This window comes from Solea solea, chromosome 6 (assembly GCF_958295425.1).
Source record: "Solea solea chromosome 6, fSolSol10.1, whole genome shotgun sequence".
In the NCBI taxonomy this organism is placed as follows: domain Eukaryota; kingdom Metazoa; phylum Chordata; class Actinopteri; order Pleuronectiformes; family Soleidae; genus Solea; species Solea solea.
This window is the reverse complement of record NC_081139.1, coordinates 15,073,252-15,098,253: the sequence shown is the minus strand read 5'-3', so window position 1 is coordinate 15,098,253 and position 25,002 is coordinate 15,073,252. Positions and strand designations below refer to the sequence as shown.

At 40.3% G+C, this 25,002-nt stretch overlaps 1 protein-coding gene across 7 annotated transcripts in view; it reads left to right on the top strand.

Annotated features, from left to right (window-relative positions):
- The window catches only part of plxnb1b (plexin b1b), a 93,278-nt gene that overhangs the window by 45,826 nt on the left and 22,450 nt on the right, over positions 1-25,002 (top strand). For 3 of the 7 annotated variants that reach the window (XM_058630884.1, XM_058630876.1, XM_058630879.1), the window contains 5 exons: positions 11,395-11,483; positions 13,557-14,727; positions 21,761-21,943; positions 23,997-24,125; positions 24,387-24,487. In XM_058630884.1, coding sequence (XP_058486867.1) covers positions 13,567-14,727; positions 21,761-21,943; positions 23,997-24,125; positions 24,387-24,487 — 1,574 coding nt within the window. In that variant the 5' untranslated portion in view covers positions 11,395-11,483; positions 13,557-13,566. Of the gene's footprint in view, positions 1-10,493; positions 10,542-11,394; positions 11,484-13,556; positions 14,728-21,760; positions 21,944-23,996; positions 24,126-24,386; positions 24,488-25,002 lie in introns of all 7 variants that reach the window. The other 4 variants (XM_058630880.1, XM_058630881.1, XM_058630882.1 and 1 more) reach the window with 2 other exon arrangements.

Genomic DNA, 25,002 nt, shown 5'->3' with positions numbered 1-25,002 from the left:
TTTGTGGATGAATCTGCCCACACCTCCAGTTTGCTTCCATGCAGACTGTACGCCTGGAATTTGCATACTACCTGTAACAAAACACTGTCCAGTCCAGTAGGTGGCACTGTTTTGGTCAAAACAGACACTGAGGAAGACGGTAACAATGGAAATGTGCTTGAGATCATGTGAGGAAGTTCACCAGTACAGTATGACCTGACCCCTACATTTATGCATGCCATTAGCCTTTTCCCAAGAGAAAACAAATGTTTTGGTCACATTGTAAACTGCTTACACCAAAGTCCATAGAGAAAAGCAATAGTTTTAGCTTGCAGGAACATGGGAGCCTTTGGCCTCCACTAGTAAGCACAGTTGTGTTATTTTGTGACTTAATTGTCACAAAAGTCCTTTGTTCAGATTCACCAAAGTAACACAAACAAAAGAACGGAGTGACCTGTTTGCTTGTGTTTGTGGCGGTTGTTTTCTGTATAGTCTGTTCTCATGATATATGTATGTATGTATGTATGTATGTATGTATGTATGTATGTGTGTATATGTATATATCTATGTATATATGTATGCATGTGTGTATATATATAAATATGTGTGTGTGTGTATGTATATATATGTATATGTATGTATATGTGTATATATGTATATATGTATGTATATACATATATATATATATATATATATATATGTGTATATGTATATATGTGTGTATATAACATTTCTCTGCCCTGCGAGCTCGTTTCATTTGTTTGTGTTGTAGTGGAAATGATATGTCATAGTGTCAATATAACAGCACACAGCTCTATAGTTTTCTGGTATTATTGTGAACAATTTGATATGGCACAGCCCTAATAATAATGATGACTCTTGACTTCATTATTAGGATTTAGCTATTGTGTCAACGTTCACGTCGGTATAACGACCCTCTCACCTGGTCGAGCGTCTTTTCCTGCTGCTGACATCTTTGAACTCTCCGACCGGCTGCAGCTCTCAGACCCTTAAGCAGTTAAATGCAGCGTTCAAGAGTGCGTCTCCGTTTGCCGAGATGGTAATGATAGTGTCTTTGTGTGTCCCCACCCCTCTATTGTGCAGTGGGCTGAATGTCCCGTTAGACAGCTGTCATACAAAGTGACTGTCCTTAACAATAGAATTACACAGTAGGAGACAGCACATGCATACACACATGCACCACTTTACCGAGGCTCTGTCATACTCGTGTAAAATAAACACCTGCAACTAAAACCACGGCAGCTTTTCTAATTATTAAACATAATAATTAGTGTTTCATGCAATAACCAAAGTTATCATTTTACTTCTTGTCAATAATATACAAAAAAGGGGGTTGAGCACTTATGGCAGTATATTCCCAAACTTAAGAATGTTGCAGCCCATTTTAATTTCTGATTATCTTCAACAGCCCATAAAAATGTTAGATTATAATTTAATTTTTTTATAAAAAAAATAATAGGTAGATAATAACATTCTGAATTTCGATTAGGCCTCTAAATATCTAAGCTGTAAAATGTGATTCATTTATTTAGCTTGAAACAAAGATGAAACCAGCAGCTAGGCTATTCCTAATGGAAACACAAAAGGAAAACAAAAATAAAAGTACTGTACTGTACCAAACTGCACCGTTCCACTTGGTGGAAACATGGCTTTAATTGTAACCCTTCTTTAGCTGCTTGTTGAGTTTACTTAAGGTTTTTACTTAATTTTTTTTTAGTTTAGGGTTCAACACAAAGCAAATAAATCCTTAATATGTTACGATCCTTTGAGGCTTATTGACGAAACTCCAAATTGGATTGTCTGTTTTTCTGATTTGTTTGTGGCTTATGTGACCCACACCTTTGGAAACATTGCTTTCGGTAATAAACAGTGTGAAAATTTAAATTGAATACCCTGCTGTGGTTTACTATCCTGTCTAATGAACTCTAGACCTGCTCGCTATGTTGTACAAATGATTGATCTACAGTTCAAAACATGTTTCCAATATGAAAATAAATCTCAAATGGGGCTACATGTGAGATATGCATCCAGATTTTAAACTGTGTGGTGCATTCCAAAAATAATGAAGAGGGCTGTCGTTTCATTGGTGCAGAAAATAGAACCAAAATATTGAACTGAGTTGAATTGCGTAGTTATAAATAGCAATTTTGTTTTGAAAATGGTACATTCACACCGAATGAAAATAAGAAACCTCCACACAAATGTTTGGGTAAACACTGAGCTTGTTGATATTAATGACTGTGTGAAATATCACTGAGGAGATATCAGCAGCAGATGTGCAGGAGAGCTATACATCTACCGTGTGTGTGTGTGTGTGTGTGTGTGTGTGTGTGTGTGTGTGTGTGTGTGTGTGTGTGTGTGTGTGTGTGTGTGTGTGTGTGTGTGTGTGTGTGTGTGTGTGTGTGTGTGTGTGTGTGTGTGTGTGTGTGTGTGTGTTCATGTTTTGTCTCAACCAGTCTCACTGCTGTCCTTGTTCCAAGGCTCTCGTGTGATACTGATGAACACACCGACACCAACAGTTCGTCTTAACGCCAAATACTATCACCGTGTGAGACACCGCTCACCCTGAGACATCGCTGCCTCTTTGCTCGGCTGCATTAAGAAGTTATTATATGCACCAGTGACATGTGTGGTGCGAACCGCACCTGTCTGCATCTGAGTTACGACCCCGATAAAGTCGACAGACTTTTATAGTTTCCTGTCTGGCAGCTGTGTGTGTGTTTGTTTATGATAGCTCCAGTGGCTCTCTACCCGCCTTCATGTATGCCCCTTAAAATCTAATTCCACCACAGACCTGCCCCTTCATCACGCTGACATGAGGCGCTATTGTTGTGCGATTTGAATTGTGGCTCATGCTTTTGATGATGTTTTTCCTCAGCGTCTTTCTTTGCCAAAAACAGTAATTTGAACTGTTAACACAAGCGTTTGAATATTTAATCACAACAGCTTTGTAAAATGCAGTTGTTGCCTTGCATTTACTCACTCAGCCAGAGATCTCAACCCAGTCTTTACGCTCCTGCGTCATATGTTACCATTGTCAGTTTCCACAAACGGATACATGTTGGTTCAGGTTTCCTAACCAAAAACATGTTATTTATTGACACGTCTATAAATGTCTACATCAGCATGCCACAAGTAGTGTTTTAAACAGCTTGTGGTGCGTTTGGCATTTTAACGACACATGGGTGATGGTAACCGTTTTCTGGTTATAAATGTAGTTTAGACGCAAAAAGTTTTTGTTAGGGCTCGGAAAGGATCATGGTTTTTCATCCTCTCCATAAAGACAAAGCACTGCAGCATTAAAACTCACAAGTATGTCCCACAGCAGTGTTAAAACGTACAGTTTCACAGTGTTACAACACACCAGGATTTCCAAAATACATCCCCACCCATTTTCAAACTGTGTAGCTGTTGCTTTGCAGAAATTGCTCCCTACAGCCGGATTTCCGTTAAAAATGTATCACGCATTTTTTAACAGATTCAGTAAAAAACAACGCATATTAATCTGTGTTTCCATCAGCTGCTGTGAGGCAAATCTTTGGAGGTTGAACGATAACAAGGCGCAAATTGATGGCGTAAATAAAGCGAGGCACTCGGTGTTCGTAGCTATAATAGCTGGTTGTTTTGTTGCTGCCTCATCTCATTATTTTAGATTTAATTGCTTCATCCACTAAGTGGAGGGATGCTGTAGTTTCTTCATCAGTTCACATAAACCTCCTCTCACCAGCGGCAGCCACCATTTCTGTTATTTTTCCAGTACAGTGAAATGCAGAAGACTTTAGTCATGTGATTTCTGAACATTCTTTTTTTATTTGCTGAAACTGCGCTCATTTCTATATATTATTGATACACCATCTTTTTCGCCTCCCTTGAGCGCAAAAACTTAAATACTTCATACAATACTTAGATACTTGTACACCATTCAGGTGTTTTTATGCCCAAATCTGAAATGTAAATAAAAACAGGCTGATGGAAATCACCTTCTACTTCCACACAACAATTTCTGCCAAAAGTAAAGTGGCAAATATTTTCTCGAAAGACCAGGCTGTGATCTGTAGTGTCCTTCTCTGTGCTATTTTCAGTGAGCTTCTATTAGCATGTTTGTCAGAACTGACATAGAAGTGTCTTTCATTAAGCCAAGAAGAAAAAAACGGCCACAGTTGATGTGATGAAAAGAGTAAAATTTTAATATGAGCAAAGTACCATGCAGGCATTGTCCATCTGTGGCTGACATCACATCTGACCTGAGCTGATTCATGGTCAGGGAAAAGGAAATGCATGCTCATTTTTGCTGAAAGTCACAGAGACATGGATGATACATGCCCTCTGTCATACTCCGGGCCTCTGTCACCCGAGGCTGTTTCTCAGGGGCCATAAAGTTTAACAACATGGGAACTTCCTTTATCTTCCTAGCTCCTCTGCAGCAGCCAGTGGCTCTTCCCTGACCACTGAAACATGTCCAGAAAAGCCCTCAGTCATGTAATTGAGGGACTTCATCTCTTAAAAGGGTCTGATCATGGAAAACCTGGGGGCTTTCATGTCTTAATTCATGAAAGGGCATTTTCTGGAAGAGAGGGCAATATGGTGATTTCCCTCCTCCTCATTGCTGTCCCCTGTCTGTCTCTGTGAAGTTCACCAGCCATGAGGAATGTGTGATGGACAGCAATTGTTGGGGGTTTCTCTGTAAATGATTTGTTGGCAGCCAGCTGGCCTGTGCAGCACCAGCGCCAGCAGTTCAACTACTGCAGTAACTGAGAGGCATATTTTTGTTTAAAGTAGAGACAAAATGTCTGGCGTACTTGAGCTTTTTTTTGAACGAGATGAGAAGGATTTATGTGCTTAAGTGTCAGCAGCGTGGTTCTATTTTCTCACTTGGCTTTGGTGTCATTCTATAATAAATGGAGATCTCATTCTTGATAATAAATATCTGTGCAGGTCCAGTGCTGCGAGAACATGTCCAGAAGCAATGTTTACAGGATACAGCATGTTGAGTGAGAAGGACCCCCCCTCTCAGTCATAACAAGACCCAGTCTGTTATTGATGGTTGTCTAACGAGCTTAAAGCAGGGTGGGACACACTGTGGCATTCATATGCAGCATTTAAACTCACACAAATGTAAACTCACTTCCTGTCACATCTGTTGTTACTTAAACTCAAAACAAAGATGAAGATGTGTCATGTCATATTGTCTGAACATGTCTGGAGAAAAAAAGAAAACACTTGCCATCTCTGGGTGCATCCCATCCTTCTGTAGGATCTTTGTCTGGATGATGGAGGTTCAAAACTTAGTTCAGAATTTCAGACCAGTTTCACATCAATTTGACCTACCTCTTTGGCCAAATATGTGTGAAAGCACTCACTCTAAAAAGTAGCAATATTTCCTTCTAGTTGAGATCCATTTGTGCGCATGTCTGTGAGAGTTGATGAGTCGAAATACCGGGGGTCGACCTATCAAAGCAGGTTGAGGTTGAGATGGTTTGGTCACATGCAGAGGAGGGATAGCGATTATATTGGACAAAGGATGTTGAAGATGGAGCAGCTGTGCAGAAGGAAAAGAGGAAGACCACGGAGAAGGTTCATTGGATGTTGTAGGGCAAGGTGAGGGCAGATGATCCACTGTGGTGACCCTTAAAGGGGGAAGCCAAAAGAAGAAGAGGAAGGATTGTGCTCACAAAAGATGCAGGTGAACAGCCCCTTAGTGAGCTAGCATGGATCAGGAAGTTTCATTACTTCAGTTAGTCATAACAAGCTACTAATCAGAGGTAAATGGTCACACTGATTAGTCGTACTTGGATTGTGAAGTGAGCAGATGGGTTGGAGGGTTTGCTAAATGCCTTGTTGTACTGTGGCATTGAGGGAATCAAGTTTGGCACAAACGTTTACTTGAGTCTCTTTTCCAGTGGTTAAAAAACCCCCACTATAATGCTATAATACATTCGGCATTCACTCCCAGGTCAAATGACTGCAGTGGACACATTCTGATCTGTAATCTAGTCGCTCAGTCTGCATCTTTGACATGCACTGATCTAAAAGCAGGGATCTAAAATCTTTCAGTCCTCGCTGGCTTTTAAAAGGGGACCGAAGTAGTGGTGGGCAAGATATATCGTCTAAAATAATAATCTGATTGCTGTTTTAAAGATATGCAAATTGACATTATGGAGTATTTAAATGACTTAAAACCATGAAACGCACTGAAACTCCACATATTCCCAGAATGTGTGCAGCAAAGCCTTCCTTGATGTGAGGAGGATTCAGTGTCACATGACAGCTTACCATGTGTATTTCAATGTTTCTACACTGTCACTCAGAAGTCTTTGAATTTTTACTGCACTTAAGTCAAGGATAATGACTTATTATCCTCAAAGTCCAATAAAAGTTTGAGATATTATTTTTTTGCCCATAGTGCCCAACCCTAGACTGAAGTGAAAGATATAAATATGTGACCACTATCAGCATCTCATCCAGGGGGCAGTAGAGATGTTCTTGTCACCATGGAAGTGAGAGATAAACACTGGCTCCTTCATGGAGTGTATGACCCAGTTATGTAACCAGTTATCTCTTCTTCTTATATCACAATACATTTTTGTGTTTCACAATCACAAACAAGTCAGAGTGTGAATCTGGAAAGTAAATAACAGAACATTCTCCATATCGTGCCAGCCCATTCTGCTGATAGGTACATTTTCAGATTCTGGGCCAGTTTTAAATGAATTTGTCAGTTGTAGTACACCGACTGAACAAGTTGCTTGCTTGTCAAACCTGATATTTCTGGACAATTGCTGTACATGTACTGTTTTAGATATTAAATCTGTTGTGTACACACACGTCTTGGTCCATCCCCACGCCAGAACTGTCCTGAGATTTCTGGTTTATAGATGTATCTGTCTCTTGAGTATTCAGAGGCACACTGGTTCCTGCCTGATGGTCACAAGTGACCTCATTGGTGAACATTATTGTTGTTTATACTTGTGCCTGTTTGATTGTTTATGCTCACAATCATGTCACTAATTACAAACTTGCTTTATTTCCACCCCCCAGTCTCTGAAAATGACTGGGTGCTGAAAAGGAGGCATTATGGGTGGGCATCATAATAAATGACTATATCCTCCTCCTCCCCTCTCTCTCCCTCTCTATCTCCCTTTTTCCCCTTCTCTCTCTCCATGGCTTATCATCATTAGTCACATTCCATCAGTTCTCAGTGAGCACTGAGGCTTGTGAGTACTTGTTGGTGGTGATTTGTCTCACCCCCATCTTCCCCTCTCCCCATTGTTTTTCTGTAACCCGGTTTCTCTATGCCAGCTTTTTCACATCACATATGCTCTGGTCTCCCCTATCTGCAGAAGTCTCTTACAGAATGTAGGGTAGCTGAATTGAAAATGAATGAAAGGCTGGGCTCGATGTAGCAGATGATGGCTCAATTGAATGTGCCTCTCAGGAATGCTCTGTTCTGGCGTCGAGTCTTTTGGCTGCAGCTGAAGTGTCAGCCCCACTCATTTTGTGCTGAACTTGGGAGATTGTGCGCTGTCTTATAGGTTTTCCAAACTGCCGGTTATATTTATCTGCTACAGGCTCCACAACTACCCGTCATCTGAAGTGCTGTGGCATTTACAAAAACTAACTTTTCCTCTGAATCATCATGTACCCTACTCAGACTAGGAATTTTTGCACGGTTATCCTTTGCACGGTTGAGGTCATAGCCAAAGGATTTGGCTATGACCTCAACCTTGTCGACAAAGGCAAAGAGATTATTTTGGGTTTGGATTCAGCAACATGTATTTTTTCGGGCCTATAATGAAACTGATATTTGATCTTAGAAACCTCAAATATAAATTGGTTCATATTTTCTTTTTACCTACATTCATAAGTCAGCCATTTGGCTTAATTATTAGTTATTCCAGGAAATGTGAATAGAAAGGTCCAGTGCTCTGCAAAGGTTTAAGGCACTTTGATTCTCCACATAACTCAAGCAGAATCAGTAAAGGTCTCTTACTGCAGTCTTGGTCCATTTTTGACAATTATATGTGTTAAAATACCTTCACAAGTCCATTCATACTATAATGAGGTTTATTTAGGTATTGAGTAAGATATATTGAATCATTTAAGGCCCCCGATTAATGCAAACTGTAAAACAGCAGGTTTTTCGATGATGTAACGAATCTGTTAGATACCACAGAGTTTTTATATTTTCCTCCGACCCGAGATCACAGGTTCCTACTGGCATATGTGACAACTTTAATTTCATCATTAGGTGCTGAAGCAGACCTTTAAGTGTGATATATATGAATATAACATAATATACTGTCTATAAAAAAAAAATCAATGTTATCATTAAATGGATTTTTAAATGATAGCCTGAAGCAAAAAATATCACCGTATTGCAATTGCGGCTCTTAAATGTCAGCCATACCTTGACTCTTTAATACCATGGTGTACCTTGAAACTGTTCTATCAGCCCATGCCCAAGGGACCGGTGCCTCTATTGCCCATTTGGAATGCAGCAAATGCTATTATGACATGTGAAATGAAATGTTATATGTGTCACTCAGCTAAATAGTGAAATAAAGCCAGACTTTGGTGGCACAGTCGACACTTTCCCTCCTGAAATTTCACTGTGTCAACACAGTGGCCACTCTCTAATTTGAAAGATGGCTGCAGTGCTAATTACAATTTAAACATAAAACTCATTTGTGGCTGGCACGTTCTCGATTTTTCCTGGACAGATTTGTGTGAGCAGAAGATAAATGCAAATCTGGTGGTACCATTCGTGGTGAAATCTTGACCCCAGTTTTTCCCGGCTTTTCTTTCCCACAAACGTATTTGAAAAAAGCTCTCATATATGCCCATCACGACTGAATTAAGTTATTGTTTCTGGAGATGGAGCTGGAACAAAGTGAAGTCCATTACCTAAAAGTAAAGTAACATTTAGATAAATCAATTACAGGCACACATTTCCTCCTCTCACCTCATATCATGCTCATACCTCTTACGGCTTACTAAAATCACCAAAATAAAAGTATGAAATTCCACTTGAGGGAGAAAATGCAATTTATTTATTTATATTTTAAAATGAGGGAATTAACTCCATTTCTTGTTCTAATGTGTCTCAAATTCTGAATGAACTTCAGCCTGATTTGATTCTTTGCTGTGGGAGAATGCAGACCAGGCGTGAGGGCAACCTGCTTTCATTTGCACATTTAAGCTAATTCACTTTAGACTTTGAATAAATAAGGAACTTACTGGCCTGTTCGATAACTTTTTAGATAGCAAGTGTGACGGCCAGTAAATTGTGGTGGTAACTGAATGAGACAACGCTGTGCTCAAAGTGGACAATTTTACCCACAGTGGAAACAGTTGGCTGGTGGAAGAATGTGAAGAAGCACAGTGGGTGAAGCAGTGCTTCTGTAAGTTCATTCCTGGATATTTTGATCTGTCATTTCTGCTTGCGCTGCTTCAGGCTCTGAGCTGGTTTCCTCTGGATTATGCGCGCAGAGCTGTAAAGCACCTTTCCAACAGAGTTGTGACATGCTGATTACAGAGTTCATGCTGTTTAGCAACATGGCTGCTGATTTTAATAAGTTGTGGAAAAGCTGCTCCCTCTACCTCTAAAGGAGAAAGTGATTGTTTTTAGTATGTCTGGATTGTCATTTTCCAAGATTGACGATTCAGTTTTCTTTCTTTCCATGTCTTTGTCATTAAACTGAAAACACAGCTATTTGTAGCCATTTCGCTGATGTATATGTTTTCCTTAAGAGACAATATAAAACTACATATATGTATATACTATTATCTAAGTTGTTTGGTACCAAGCAAAGACCCCTCTTATCATAAGCCTAAAGAGCCATATTTGGTCCATTGCCTTCCAGACAGCTCACAACTTGAAAATATCCAACACCCTTATGATAATAATAGTATATGCAACAGAGCACTACTCGCGGTTAGAGTTCCTACACACAAAAATTGGGCACATTTATTTACCCTGCCTTCACACAGAAGCATGTGTCCGATATCACAGAAATATGGCAGCACTCATTAAATGGAATACAGTAAATGCTTTAACAAAAAATGTGTTTTTAGTATTGAAAGTAATGCTCATCAGTCATATCTTTACCTCAAAATATGAGTGATTAAATACTTACGGGATCCTTTTTCCACACAAACATAATTACCAATATCAATCCGATTTACAAAGATTTGATAGGTCAAACGCTTTGATTTCAGAACATGTATCACATCATGAGACACCACAGCTTTTAGATTATATGTTAGTATGTCAGGTTTGGTCACAGAGATGGTCGGTGTTTCACTGTGTGACCTCTGAAACTCAGTTTATTCTAGACTTTCAACGGAAAAACCAACATTTGCAATGAAGTGATTGATGAGGAGTTTTAGATATAGTGTAATGTAATGTTTTTCTTAAAATGATATATACAAATCAGTGATCGTAATTATTATGCTACAATGATAAATGTGTTCTTTCCATCCTTGGCCTCTAGTCTGGACTTTACCCTCATTCTCACAAAGAGGAGCTTTCCACCAACAAAGTAAGCTTTCTAATGCTCTTAGTGAGGCAGGAAAGAGGTGTGTGTGTGTGTCTGTGTTTGCTTGCATGTGTGGAATGGATTCAGTAGAGTGAATAGTGTCTTTTTCTGTCTGGCTTCTCCCCCCCCCCCCCCCCCCCCCAACCTCCATTTTGAATAAGCTTGCTGGAGATCTGCCTGAACTGAAAAAAAATAAATAATCCTGCCTCTGTGCCAGTGATGGGAGGCAATGGAGGAGGGAGAGGTGGACAGAAGAGGGTGATTGTTAGTGGAAAGTAGGAGGGAATCCTGTGTACTGAGTGAAAATTAGATTTGAAAGTAATTTATCAAGTCATAATTGGAGAAAACATCACAGTATTTCACAAAGTAAGTTTGAAACCGTAGAGTTAGGTGCCTAAAGTAGGGAAAGCTACCCCTCTCGTGGTTCCCATGCTATTGCCTTTTTCCTTCTCTTGGTTTGCTGGCAGGGCCTCTGAAACCAAAGGGGTTTGTATCTTTTATCTGAGCAGTGAGGGTGGATTGTATACTGGGAATGTGTGTGTGTGGCACTGAAAGCCTTCCTGGGCTACTCAACTTGGCTTCCTCTGAAGTGTCTTTTTAAACCAGCAAAAATGGATGCAGCCAGTCACACATAGTCTGACAGGAATTACAATGGGAATGAGCTTCCCATGACTTCTTATGAACTGTAAAGATGCTAAAAAACAAAACAACAACAAGATATTTGAATGTTAGATTCTGCCCACAATAATGTCCTTTAGAGTGAGGTTTATCATCTGTGAATTTTATGCTCTTGCTCTCACCGGGTGTGGAAGCATAGAATACTCATATGTCTTCATGTTTCATGTGTATCTCGCAGGTTGTATCCAGAGGGATGTGTTTTTAAACCCATGCTGCTGGGAGGTCAAGAGGTGACGTGCCTCTGTAAGACACCACTGGAAACAAATGGTGAGGAGCCGATGTCACAGAGTGTTTATTATGCTTAAGGAGCCCTCCTCAAGCTGTTTAAACAAATTGAATGCCACTTGACATAGCTGTAGATTTTAAAAGAAGAAACGGTAAATGTTTTGCTTTCCAGCACTCATTTTATTAGCTGTGTTTTTCTTATCAGTATGGTTAGTCGGCATAAAAACAGACAAACCGTGAAGTGAGAAAGGTCAAAGGTTTGCAACCTTCTCTAAACTACTTGTTGGATCAGTTTTCTTGGTCTGTTTACTGTTGAGCAGTTAATTGGGAACATCTGCACACCCCCATACAGACATCCAGTCTGTCAGTCATGCAGTTTTCTCTTCATAAAACCTTGCAGATGAAGGACCAGAGCTTCAGTTAATGTTCACGTCAAACATTAGTGGAGTGATTGTTAGTGCCAGATGGGCTGGTGTGAGTATTTCAAAAAAGCAGGGATTTTCCTGCACAATAGTCTCCAGAGTCGCATCAGAATGGTGCAAACCAAAGAAAAAACATCCAGTTCTGCGAGCTGCAATGGTGCAAACAGAAGTGACATTCACTGAGCCAACAGAAAGTGCTATGGTCACTCAAATAACCACTCTGGCTGTGGTGAACAGAAAGGCATGTCAGAATGCACATGTCAACACCCTTGATTGGCAACAACAGCAGAAGGCCGAGTCAGGTTTTATTGTTCCAGCAATAAGCCTGTATCCAAGCTCATCCCTGAGCCACTTCACTTCTGTGAACACTGGCATGCCATCTAAAATTACACACTGGGGCAGCACCAGGCTGGCTTTGTTTGGTCCAGCTTCTACCAACACATGTGACATAATTGTGGGTCATTTAAAGGTAATATGGCAGGATGTTTCTTTAAAACTGGTATGAGGAATCTGGATCTCTGCTGAGGCTGCAAATCGTATTCGGAACCTAGAGTCAACAGTATTTTCATCCAACCTTAAGTGCTTGGTGACAACTTACTGCATTGACATCTATGTTTAGCTATTATAGCTTATGATAGCTAGTCTATTTTAAACTCTTCCTCTGCCTCCTCTGCTGAAACTGTGGAGCAACTCCCATTGAGTAAAATACCAAAATCACTGAACGATGATTTCAGTGCATAATCACAAAACCTGAGTTAAGATTGTGATAAGTCCTCTTTATCCTTTGTAGTGTAAATGTGCACACTCATAATGAAATTAGTATATATCAGCAACCACAAGGTCTATTTGAATACTTTGGTGTCAAAGTAAAGGGAACACTTGTGAGATTTGTTAAGATGTGTAAATATCAATACATGTGTTACTGGTGAAGAGTAAATGAAGATGGCACACAACAAAAATGAGAAAAAAATTCAGCCTCACCTTCTCTAGACTTGTATATATTTCCCATTCCAAATACGAACACAAGGTGGCTCGACTAAGCAGGCCTATATCTCTGTAAGGGATTGGCCGCTTTGAGTGAATGACTCCTCATTTGAATCATGAGAGCCAATAGAACGACTATCATTGGCAAAATAAGATTGACAACTGTCAGCCAATCAGAATCAGCAGAACGCCGGCATGTGACAGGGACAGGCTGCTGCATATTGAGATTGTAACGCTGGGGGAAGTGTTACAATCTTCTGTTGTCTTAATGCTTTGGGTTTTATCTCTCTGGTGCTTTGGTGTAGAGTGCTTTGACGTATATCCTCCAAATCCGTGGAGTCTCTGCTTTCATTCAAGGTGTATGTTGTGTGTTCTGAATAAAGTGTCATAGTGTCCAGAAATGTGGCGAGTGGGTTGACACAGCAGTGCTGTATGGAGGTAATTAATTGAGTTAGTTGTGATTTGAGCTGTGTTAGTCACATTTAAAATATTCTCTTGTTTAATTTGATGTGCAACATCACTATAGTCTTTCATGTTTAGTGCTGTATTCCACTATTATCCACTAAGTATCTGGGTCCCCCAATTGGAGGACCTTTACATTTAAATGGTTAAGCAGGCTCAAGTCTTACATACCTCAGTCTAAAAATGCACTCATACATGTAAATATAGACAATGTTTCTAACTCTCTTTATTGTTTCTGTACCTTCAGCTCTGCTGCCATGCCTCCGGGGACGGTGCGCCATCTTTCAGTGTTAGCAGTCCGGACACTGCTGTCTCTCCTGCTGCCAACCATTACCTGGCCCTTCATCTCACTACCTAGTGGCATTGTCCAAGGATCAGAATCCGCGTCCTCTAGTTCTTATCCCACCTTTGTCCGGAATGACACAGTGTTTGAGCACTTGGCCTTGCATCCCGACCCCACCGTTGGTCGGGTGTACATCGGGGCCCGAGATCACTTGTTTCAGTTGGATCGATTCCTCCAACCTGAACTCCAGGATGACACTGGACCTGTCACAGACAGTCGAGAGTGCTTACCTCCTGTCACCAAAACCAACTGCCCTCAGGCTAGGACCACCAGTAACCACAACAAGCTCCTGCTAGTTGATCCTTACTCCATGGAACTCATTACCTGTGGGAGCGTCAACCAGGGAATATGTCAGAAACGTAGTTTGGATTCTGTGGATGTGGTACGATTCTCCACTACAAGGCCGGTGGATACCCAATATGTAGCAGCCAATGACCCCAGCGTCAGTACTGTTGGGCTTGTCATTAGGTCACATCCTGCCAGGCAGCCTGTTTTGTTTGTGGGCCGAGGTTACACCAGCAGCCATCCGCCCATTTCCACAAGAAACCTCGCCCAGGAACCCATCTTTTCATACGAGGAAACTGCCAAACTGGCTGTGGCTGGCCGGCTCTCAGAATATGACCACCATTTTGTTGCCTCCTTTGCCCACCATCAGCATGTATACTTCCTCTTCTATAGGCGGGACCTTAAGTCACAGTCGCGCGAGTACCGTACCTACGTGTCTCGTGTATGTTTGGACGACCAGTCCTATTACTCCTACGTTGAAGTACCCCTGACGTGCCGTTCTAGGTCAGGAAAAATGTACAACTTGCTGCAAGCTGTCCAACTCGGGCTCTCCAAGGATGGACAAGGTAGTCAAAGCGCTGAGATTCTTCTTGGTGTCTTCTCCGCTCGTTTGGCTTCATCTACTCGGCCCAGTGAGGACTCGGCCCTGTGCATGTTTAATCTTGAAGATGTGGACCGCAGGATTAATGCCACCAGAGACCTGTGCTACACACAGATGGGTAGAGAAGCAGGAGTGGAGGCAGCCTACATTGAGTACGAAGTCAAATCCAACTGTGCTAACCTGCCGGAGGTGAGTTCTTGAGATTAAATTAGCTTCTTCCTGTTGTAACTTGTTAGAAGGATTTTTACAAGTGCAGTGACCAAGCACTAACACACAAGTCAATTTAATTGACATAAGTGCTAACCTTACTCCCTAATCACAAGCTATGTTTTAGACTTGACATTGACCCTTGAAAGGATCGATCCAGGTTTCTGTAGAGACTTTTTGAATGGTAGCAATCTATTTATGTCAATTATCTATGATATTTTTACCTCTCGCCATCGTCCTCATCGGACTTTATCATCCTAAGAGGGGATATTTGATTGCAGCCAGGCAAAGAACACATCTTCACGAGGGACAAAGCACATAATACAACAAAGCACATGGCAAATCTCAAAGACAGATGATAACATGCTTATAGAAATACAAGAGCACTTGAAATGACGACAAAGCCAAGTCAAAACAAGAGAAATGTTAAAAAGATAATGATTAAATGCCAAATATTTTCTTAAAAGTGCAAAGTACAGAGATCACAGAGACGTTCATGCTACTAACTGCTGTGCAGACAAGAGACATAAACTATTTTTGTCCTCTGAGCAGGAACTATGTGTTTATGATATGAAGGACCTCAAACTCCCTCTGCAGGAGAATTTAATATGGCTTGGGCCTTCCTCTGGATCTGACAACAGTAGAGAAATAATTGCATCTTTATGTGCCAAAATATTTGTGATTTTGCCACGTGTCAATTTCACTTCTCTTTCTCTCTTCAGCTTAAGATGATGGTCTAAACCAGACAGACTAAAAAGAGACCTTTTTTGGGTCAATTAGCAGAATTTTAAATTTAATTCAAGATACTTTTACATACATAGATTAAGTTAATTCATTCATCAAACATATAGATCTTGGAAATGTCTGGTTATGTTTTATGAACAAATATACACAATTTTAAATGCATTGTTAAGTGATGGTTTATCATCTTTTAACAATCATCTCCAGTATCTCTTTTAATACAGTTGTATTGTGTTAATGGAGGACTTTGTGTCCACCCCCAACACTAAGATAATTACAAGGCTCAAGATTATTCGATCGCCACCGTTTTCAAGTTCCTAGAGCAGAATGTCTGAATGTTGTTGATCTAAATCGTCTTTCAAGGGGACCCTGAGTGAAATCTCATTTTATCGTTGCAGTCGCACACTTTTTATTTGCAGCCTTGTCATTGTACACAGACTGAGGCAGAACATTACTGCACGGTCGGCTGTAAACTTTAACAGAATAGCTTTGACAGATTATAAACTTTTAGTCTAGCCACAAAATTGTCTGTCACCAAAGTAATTAAAATGGAAGTAGGGCGGTGAAAAAGAAGAAGAAAAAAAAAAACCCTCTCCTGTTGTCCACTGTGATGGACTCTCCTAACTCTTACTCTCTGCTGTGTGAGATACATTTGAGTAGTAAAGGTTATATATGGCACCTGACATTTGGGCTGCACAATATATCGTTGAAGCAGCATCATCACAGTTTATACAACCTTAATAGTCACATTGGAACGCGCATTAAAGTATTCATGTTAGAACGTTTCTGCTGCTTCATTCAAACAAAACCCATACAGTTCTCACTTAATTACTTCATTACTTCACTAATTTACGAATTAAGTCAATTTGACAAACACATAATTGATGTCTTCATACTTATTTTAAGTATTTTTAAAAATTGTTACACTAATAAAATGTAGTTTGGATAGTTGATGATCAAGAAAGTTTGATTTGGTAATAATAACCACCACAGATTTTTCACTTTGGTCTACTGTGGAACTCGTGAGTGATTTATCCCTGTAAGGTATTTACAGAACACTTTCTTCAGTGAAATGGCACAGTTAACATCATGAGCCTGGCAGCAGTAACAATGCTCCACTCCCATGTGTCGGTATGTGTAATTGTATGTTTATATCACAGGGTGTTACTGAAAAGCTAAGAACAACATCGAGCATACACCACATATTTACAGTCTTGTGTTTTCTTTCTCTCAATGCTACTGTTTACATGGAGGGTTGACAGTCATTTTCCATAATTATTTATTATTACATTTAATTTGATTAGTTGTTTGTCAGGTGGGTGTTTCCAAAAACTCTAAATTCTCACATGATTAAATATTAGGTTCAGCTTACTGTCACAGAGGAACAAAAAACAAGACAGAATTCAAATTATGAAGCTGAAATAGAACAAAAATGAAAACCCTCAAATCTATTAATTGATTATCAAAATATTTGCAAGTTAATTAATTACTATGGAAGCCACACAGTGAACCAGTGAAATTGGCCACTATACTCAGAACTCCCTTTGTATTTCTTTTAGCAGAAAACCATTCTGTCTTAGTCTCCTTTTTCTCCTTTTGCTAGGGCTGGGCACTATATGGAGTTTTTCATACAAGATTTAGAATGAGAATTGTTTATGTGCCGTTAAAATCATATTCTTAGAGCCACCGCCAGTTCTCCTCTCCCTGTGGTTCACACTCAACTTCAGCCTTCTTTCCTACTTTCTCCCCAAGTCTGAGCAGTGAGCACAACCCTTCTCTTCCCCGCTCAATGCTCAAGTCCTGCATAGAGCGATCACATGGTGACAGACACAGACGGGGATCAAGACCCCCAGTGAGGAGCTAGTTAGTAAAACAGAAAAAACAGAAATCAGAAAAATGTGTCTATTTCCCTGCTCCAAGTTCATTCTCGCTTCTCTGCATTCAGTATCTCTTTCTCTGTCTCTTATTAAGTAACACATTTCGCACATTTGGCTTTGAAAAACCCCCAGATATAACCTTTGGTCTTTTTGTATTACCCAGCCGTACCTTGTGCTAGATAAAATGTTTCATCTGAAAAGCAGTTGCCATGCCTCTGAAGCTGTCCATGCTCGTCCTCTTCCAGCTGTGTGACCTGTATCAGACAGGATGAAATTTGATTTGACATTTTTGTAACACACAAATGTAATTCTGTAGAGAAGGGATTGAATTAGGTATTAGATGGTCCCTCTCACAAAGCCAACTCTGGAGATGCTGGTTTTTGGTGCTGTGTTCCTGTGTACACATAATGGTGTCTGTGCCATACAAGCATTGCATTTGAATTTTGTAGACTAGTTTGACATCTTTTATTATCACGTCCTCCTGTGTTGAGGATGTTGAGCATCGCTGACCCTTCAACCTGTACAGCAGATTGGCTCAAAGGGAGAAGATAGTGCGGTTGGTGTAATTTAATAGGATTACTGGTCAGGGAGCAATCGATCAGCTGCATTAGCTGCACTTAGTGAGGTGGGGCTGAGGGTAATGTTTAACAAGGCCTGACAGGGATGGATTAAAACACACCAGGCAGAGACGAGGCCCTGAAGTGGATGGGAAGACGAGATTAAGTGATACAGATGCACAGTGGAGCACAAAAATAAAGAGGGAAAAGTTATGTGCATACAGGTACAGTAACGGAAAAAAAGCTAAAGCTAAAGCTACAAATGTCTATGGACAAATGCATAATGTCAAAACATTATCACTTTGTATTTTTGTGAATTAGTCCAGACTTCAGGGAGGTGTCAAATTAAATCTGAACAATATTTTTAAAAAATTGGTTGGAAGTTAAAAATTATGGAAAAGTGTGTGGTCAGAGAGGATACATCCACAGATGGTTTTTTTGCTAAAAACTTTTATTTTACTTGAAAGTCAGATTGAGATTAAAATTAAGTGAAGCCTAGTCATGACAGGCTCAGTTAGCAGCATCATACTCGCAAACCATGTTAACAAAAAATAACATCAGAAAACAAACAATAAGGCGCACAGATCTAAGACAAAGAACAAAGCACAAAGAAAAAACTTTTGTCAAACCAGTGTTTATGGGTTTCTAGTCATGCTATTTGTTGATCCATGTCTAAATCTTCACAGTTTTGTATTGAAATTGAAATTATACATGTTGTGTTAAAGCTTACATCATGCCTCTCTCCGGTGAAACACCAGCTACTGCATTCAAATTGTGCCATTGGCTATTTTAGTGAATGCTTGAGTCACTGGTACACTCTTTTGTTGCTTTCAAGGCTTGTTGTCTTGGACTCCTCCCCCTATATATATATATCAGCTTTAAATATATATATATATATAATATATATAATAAAGAAATAGAGAAATATATATATATATATATATATATATATATATATATATATTTCTTTATTTCTTTATTTATTTTAAAGCTGTTGCGTTGCTAAATGGTAATCCTTAAACCTCTAAAAGGGCTGCTGCACCTGCAGGGATTGACCTCCAAAAAAAGGAAAATTAAAGTAAACCTTTTGGCCAGAGCAATGATGAGACATCCGAAGCTGAAGAGAGATTTACTGTCTGATTAAAATGTAAAATCTCAATCGGATTTCTGGGCACAAACAAGTCAGCTTCCATCCATGTTTTCCCTGACAGTCCATCTGCACCAGGGATGGACTCTCACGCATGGTCTAATCCTTGATGAGTGACCAGGATTCAGGATTTATACCAAACATCGGTGGCCAAAATGCAACTCGAGCAATCTCCTCTTGTTATCTTACGCCCTAGTGGTTATTACTGCCCTTGGTATTTATGGCTGAAAGTGCACATGAGTGCAGTCCTCACAGTGCCGTGTTGTTGTAGTGTTATCACAGCTTCCCATCAGCCAGGCAAGTCGGTGACATGCCAGACTTTAAGCTTACGCGCCTTGTTTCTAGACTTCACAGCATGACTTCATAACTATTTCAGAACACTTATGTAGTTGGGAACTATACTTAGCATGCAGTCATCTCTGGTTGGTTTTAATGGTTGGGTTCTCATGATGTGGACAGAACAGGCTGCTTGGACTCTGTCCTTACGCCACGTGCCTTAATCAGCACAGACTATAGTGCATATAGAAAACTGCTAAGGAAAGTTAAAAGTTAGACATTTTTATACAGGTGTGATACTCCAACAACGATATACAGCGCATACAGACATATGCAATGTACCTCAGTGACATAAGTTCAGCAATGCTGCTACATGAGAACTCTCTATTTATTAAAATTGCCTGTGTATTGCTATGAAGTGGTTGCTCTTTAAAGGTGCAATATGCAACATTCTGCCTAACGGTATATCAGGAAATAAATATTGACTTTGTCAGTGTATTGTAGAGTAGGCTACTAATGTATTGAGCAGAGAGTGACATAACACAATGCAGTTACATTTAAGTACTGTAGGAAATGCCAGAGCCTGAATATAAATTTGCCGCGATCAAATTGGTTTGTGTCATGCTCTGGACCTCTTAACTCTTATGTCACACACTTAAAAAGATACAGCCAAGAGCCACATGTCTACTGTGTGTCAGCTTAAGATGACTTTCTGGATTTATTATTTAAAAAAAAAAAAAAAAAAGTAATTCTTTGGCTAACTTCGGGCTAAACTTTGGACTGGATTGGGCCAGAATTGGTTAAAAAGGGACGCAAAAAAGTTAGCAATAGCAGGAGGTAACAATAGACTTGTAACTTGATGAATACATGATGTTACATGTCTGTTATCGTGGTGACCGGCTAGAATAGGAACAATAGAGCTCTGGTCTATTGACGTCACACAACCAAGGTAATGCCCTCTGGCAGGGAACAACGCTGTTCACCTCTATAGACATATATACTAGACAACACATAAATCAGGCAATATCTCAGACAACGGCTGTTTTCATCATAAAAGTGAAGACGTGGATAGCCGTTGTTCCCCTGGGATGCCAAAAACCAGATCCCCACAGATCCAGAGAGACGGCGGAGGTGAAGCTCTGCTAAGAAACGTGCTCACACCAAGCAGAAGAAGACGAAACATTGGGAACCCACAAGCAATGGACTTCAATTATGAACATTCACCAAGCGCTAGTCCAGATTAATTATATACACTACACCACCCCGTTGCTAATGATAACGTTAACGTGACCCTTACCCTCCCAGTGACAACAACCCTATCTTGCAGAGATAGACGGTAGACGCCAGAGTTTGTCACAAATGTTTGTCACAAAGCCAGATTCTGTCCATTTGTTTCCCTCCAGGCTCTTGTAAACCTTGAGTGACTCTCTGGAGTGAGATGAAGGGAAGTTAATCAGGAAATTGAAGATGTCAGGATTACTGCAGCTCTGGAATATTGTAAAAATACATCAAACGGGGCATTATAAGCATCAGATATATTTAATCTGTCAAGCTTTGAGATATATCGGTGGATCTCGGTGGATTTAAAGTGTGCTGTGAACTCTGACAGGTTGAAACCAGCATTGGCTCTGTTCATTTTTGCCGCAGCTCGAGTCCCATGATGCCTGGAGCTCTATAGCTCACTGGCATTAGTTTTCACAATTAAATGTGACGACTACTAGCACAACATATCAGACCTTTTGATTTGTTGTCCGTCTCTTGGATTTACATGTGCATCTACATGTTTGACCCAAGGAATGCCAAAATGCAGCATTTAAGAGGAACATTTTAAATTTAGAACTCTCTAAAATGGGTTTTGTCAGTGTTTCATGAAAAAGGAAACGCACTTACGATGTTTGTGAGACCTCTGGGATATACACAATTGGAGAACACTGCATTTAAACTCAACTGTTTGGAGAAGAAAACTCCGCAGGGCCCCTTTAAGGCCATATAAGTCCATTCATTACAACACACCAGCCAACTTTATGCAGTCCATCAAAACAAGTAGCCTTCAGCAGGCAGAGCTCCCAGGTTCATTGCCTCTACTTCCCATTGTGAAGATTATGAATGATGAAGCATTGACCCGGCTTTCAAACATGTGGAAAAACTAATGCCCCTGCAACAAAAGCCAACAACCCTCCATGGTTCTGCCAAACCATGGAAACAAAAACAAATTGTGTGAAAGCTTGAAAGCACAAAGTATACTAGCTTGTTTCCAACTCCCTCCATGATAAATCCCACTGGGATTTGTACAATCCCCCAGAACACTGCTGTTATATTTTGTGTCAATGGCTAACTTGCTGAGAAGTTAATGACAAATTACTTGAATGACATGTTTTAGCTGCTACGTGCTGATGCTTCTGTCTCTCCACTGTTAGAACACTCTGGACGCCTATCCCTGCGGCTCTGACCACACCCCCAGTCCGATGGCCAGCCGAATTCCCGTGGACGCCGAAACCATATTGGACAGCCCGTCTGCCCGTCTCACTGCTGTGTCTGTCAGTGTAAGGGCAGGACATACGATTGCCTTCCTGGGAGACTCCAAAGGAAACTTGCACAAGGTAACACGGTGTCGGGGTGTTTTACAACAATAACCTTAAATGTGCCATATCATTGTACTACATTTAAATTTCCATAAATCAGTGTTTTCAAACAAAACTAATCTACATCTATTCTAACATAAAAACATAATATTACATGATAATTGGTTTTCTAGGATTTCTAAGATTTCAGACACATGGCTTATGGCTTGAAAACACCAGGGATATTGTGGAAACCAGTTTGTAAGAATATATTGAATAGCCACTAGAGGGTTACTCCACTTGTTGCAAAAATAATTCTGTTTAATGTAAGTCTTAATCTACTTCTCACTTGATTTATTATGTCAGTAAAAGTTTTCTTATGAGTCAATGGTTCAATTGCTAGTTTAGGTCTTCAGGTAAACACGCTACAATCAAAGCACACAGAATGTCAGTTATGTAAATTATGTTCCTGTAAATAGAAGAATAGTTTGAATAGTTAGATTACACCACAGTAACGTGAGCTCAGATTTCTGTGGTTGCCACTTGATGTCGACTGTCCTATCCAGTTAGAATGTAGACGAAGCCGGATGTTAGAGGTCATTTTGTGTCGTGGAAAATAGGCTTAATCAAGTGGAGCTCATAGGAGTCTTAAATAGCTTTGGTAATTGCTTAAAATGGTCATAAAAATGGCTTAAATATGACTTCTTGAAATCGGTTGTCAACTTATTATATTATCTTATCGTATCTTATATCCTGTAGAATTTTTTCTTTAATTTTTGAAAAAGAAAACAAACTAACCTGAGTTGTAACACTCATGGTCTAATCTCAGTCTGATCAAGCATCTGTGAGATGTGCTAGAAAAATAAGACCATGAAAGCGTCAAAACATCACAATTCACAGGTCTTTGAGGAAGCACACAGCAGATGGCTTTAATGTTGTGGTGTAGTGATCACCAGTGTATGTTTAATAAAGGAAATTAGATTTTCTGTTTTGATTGCAGCATGCTAACCCTCCCTCTCTGTACTACTGATGTCAGCCGTCTGGCACATAATAATAGCGTGTGCACTCATTGGTTAATTGTGTCCCACTCAACATTAGATAATTGCCTCCCACACCAACATAAGTAGTTCCTGCTGCGTGTCTGCTTCCTTTACTGTTAGAAGAGATACATTCTCTTCTGGGCAGTGGTGTGGACTGAGGAGTGGCCTGGACGGCTCATCTTTGAGAAACTGTGGGATCAAAGAGGGAAAAGAGTTGGACTACATAGCTGACCTCAAATCCTCCACATACCTGGAGGCTTGAATTACAGTGTAGCTCCACATCAGGGAGACATCCCGGCCTGAATCGTCATATCGTATTCATCGCACTCTCCAGCGCCGACAACTGCACACATACACCATGAGTGACATTCGACACATGGGTTAATACAGAGAACACACACTTCCTCCATTGTTCCATGAGGATGATTTACTGTCCCTGTTTCGAACAGTGGGTTGTCAAGATAATCATTTATAATTTTATTTTTAGAAATTGTTATCAGCTTCTCTGTGAACAATTTGACCTTTAGTGGCGCAGTGGAATAACCTTTTTAGTTTTTTTAGTTGGTGGTAATGGTCACTGTGACCCCACAAATCCCCTTTGGCCTTGTGAATGCAATATCTCAAGAACACCTTGCGGATGTCTCTTCAAATTTGGTAAAAAATGAATCGCTGTGACCTAACAAACCACACACAACACAGTATTTGGCCATAACTCAACAATGGGAATGTTTCAGAAAAATATGGACTTGAAAAAAGGAAGAAAAAAAAAGAGAAATTGATACTATTTTTATACAAGAGGTCAAATAAACTGTGTCATCATGATCATAACAATAAAGTTGTGGAACAGAAGGCGAGATTGTGACCATACTTCCTGCACTGGTTTTAAGAGGCATTTTAGTTTCTTTATGTTAAATCTCTACATGGCATTGCTATCATTACTAAGCTAAGCAAACTCAAAGCCCACAATAACATCCAGTAATTGCATGTGTGGGTTACATCGATTGTGTATGTTGTAAACATGTCAGCTTGTAAACATTGAAGCTTTCCCTCAGGTGTTCCTGGGGCCAAACGGCGAGGTGGAGGAATACTCTGTCGTCTCCATTCAGCAGAATGTAGCTATCAGCTCAGACCTCATCCTCGACCAGAAAGAGGAACATCTCTTCATCATGACTCACAACATGGTACGTCCAGAAAGAAGAAGCATGTTCTGGTTTTCCATCATAGAGCTAAAGCCAAATTGGAATAATTAAAACTCTGCTAATTTCTGCCCCAATTCTCCCTCTTTCACTAAGGTCATCTGTAGTTGGGATTATTCTAATTAGCATATTTTAATTTGGCATGGTTCTAGTGGGGAAAGTGGGCCGTCTATTCTTTATAATCAGATTTTTGGAAGCTGAGCTTCTCCTGCATGACTAAACATGATTGCATTGTCCTGGTTTCAGCTCCAGAAGAGGCCTGTGGCTGAATGCCAGCAGCACCCAGACTGCCACTCCTGCCTGCTGGCCCACGACCCCTACTGTGGCTGGTGTGTCCTGGAGGGAAGGTGAGATAAGCACCAGCAGTCTGACCTCACCCTCTATGCAGCTACATGAAACAAAAACTAATTTATCACCTGTGGTGTGTGATTCAAGTCATCAAATCAACAAATTAGTTGGTGACATTTCAACGTACAATATGAATCTTTGGATGGTTGCAGCACATCCTAGGCAGGAGACTGTCTAAAGACCCTGGTATACTTCACGCACATGCCACGGAAGGGATTCATTTTATATCGAGACAGGCGGAGGCAACAGCAACATTACACTAGTAAAGAGAAACGGCTGCAAACCTGTCGGAGTATGACTGAAAACGCAAAGAAGTGCTCATGCTCAGTGAATTCTACTGCTCACAAAAAAAAAAAAACAGTCGTCCAGCAATTTGAGAGGATAAACGCTTCTTGTCCCCGCCCACCCCTGCCCTGCAGCTGTATACGCAAAGGCACCCTTTACTGTTCATGGATTGTCTTGCAGATAGTTTTAGATCGAGTACTACAGCTATGAGACCAAGCCAAGCGTGATG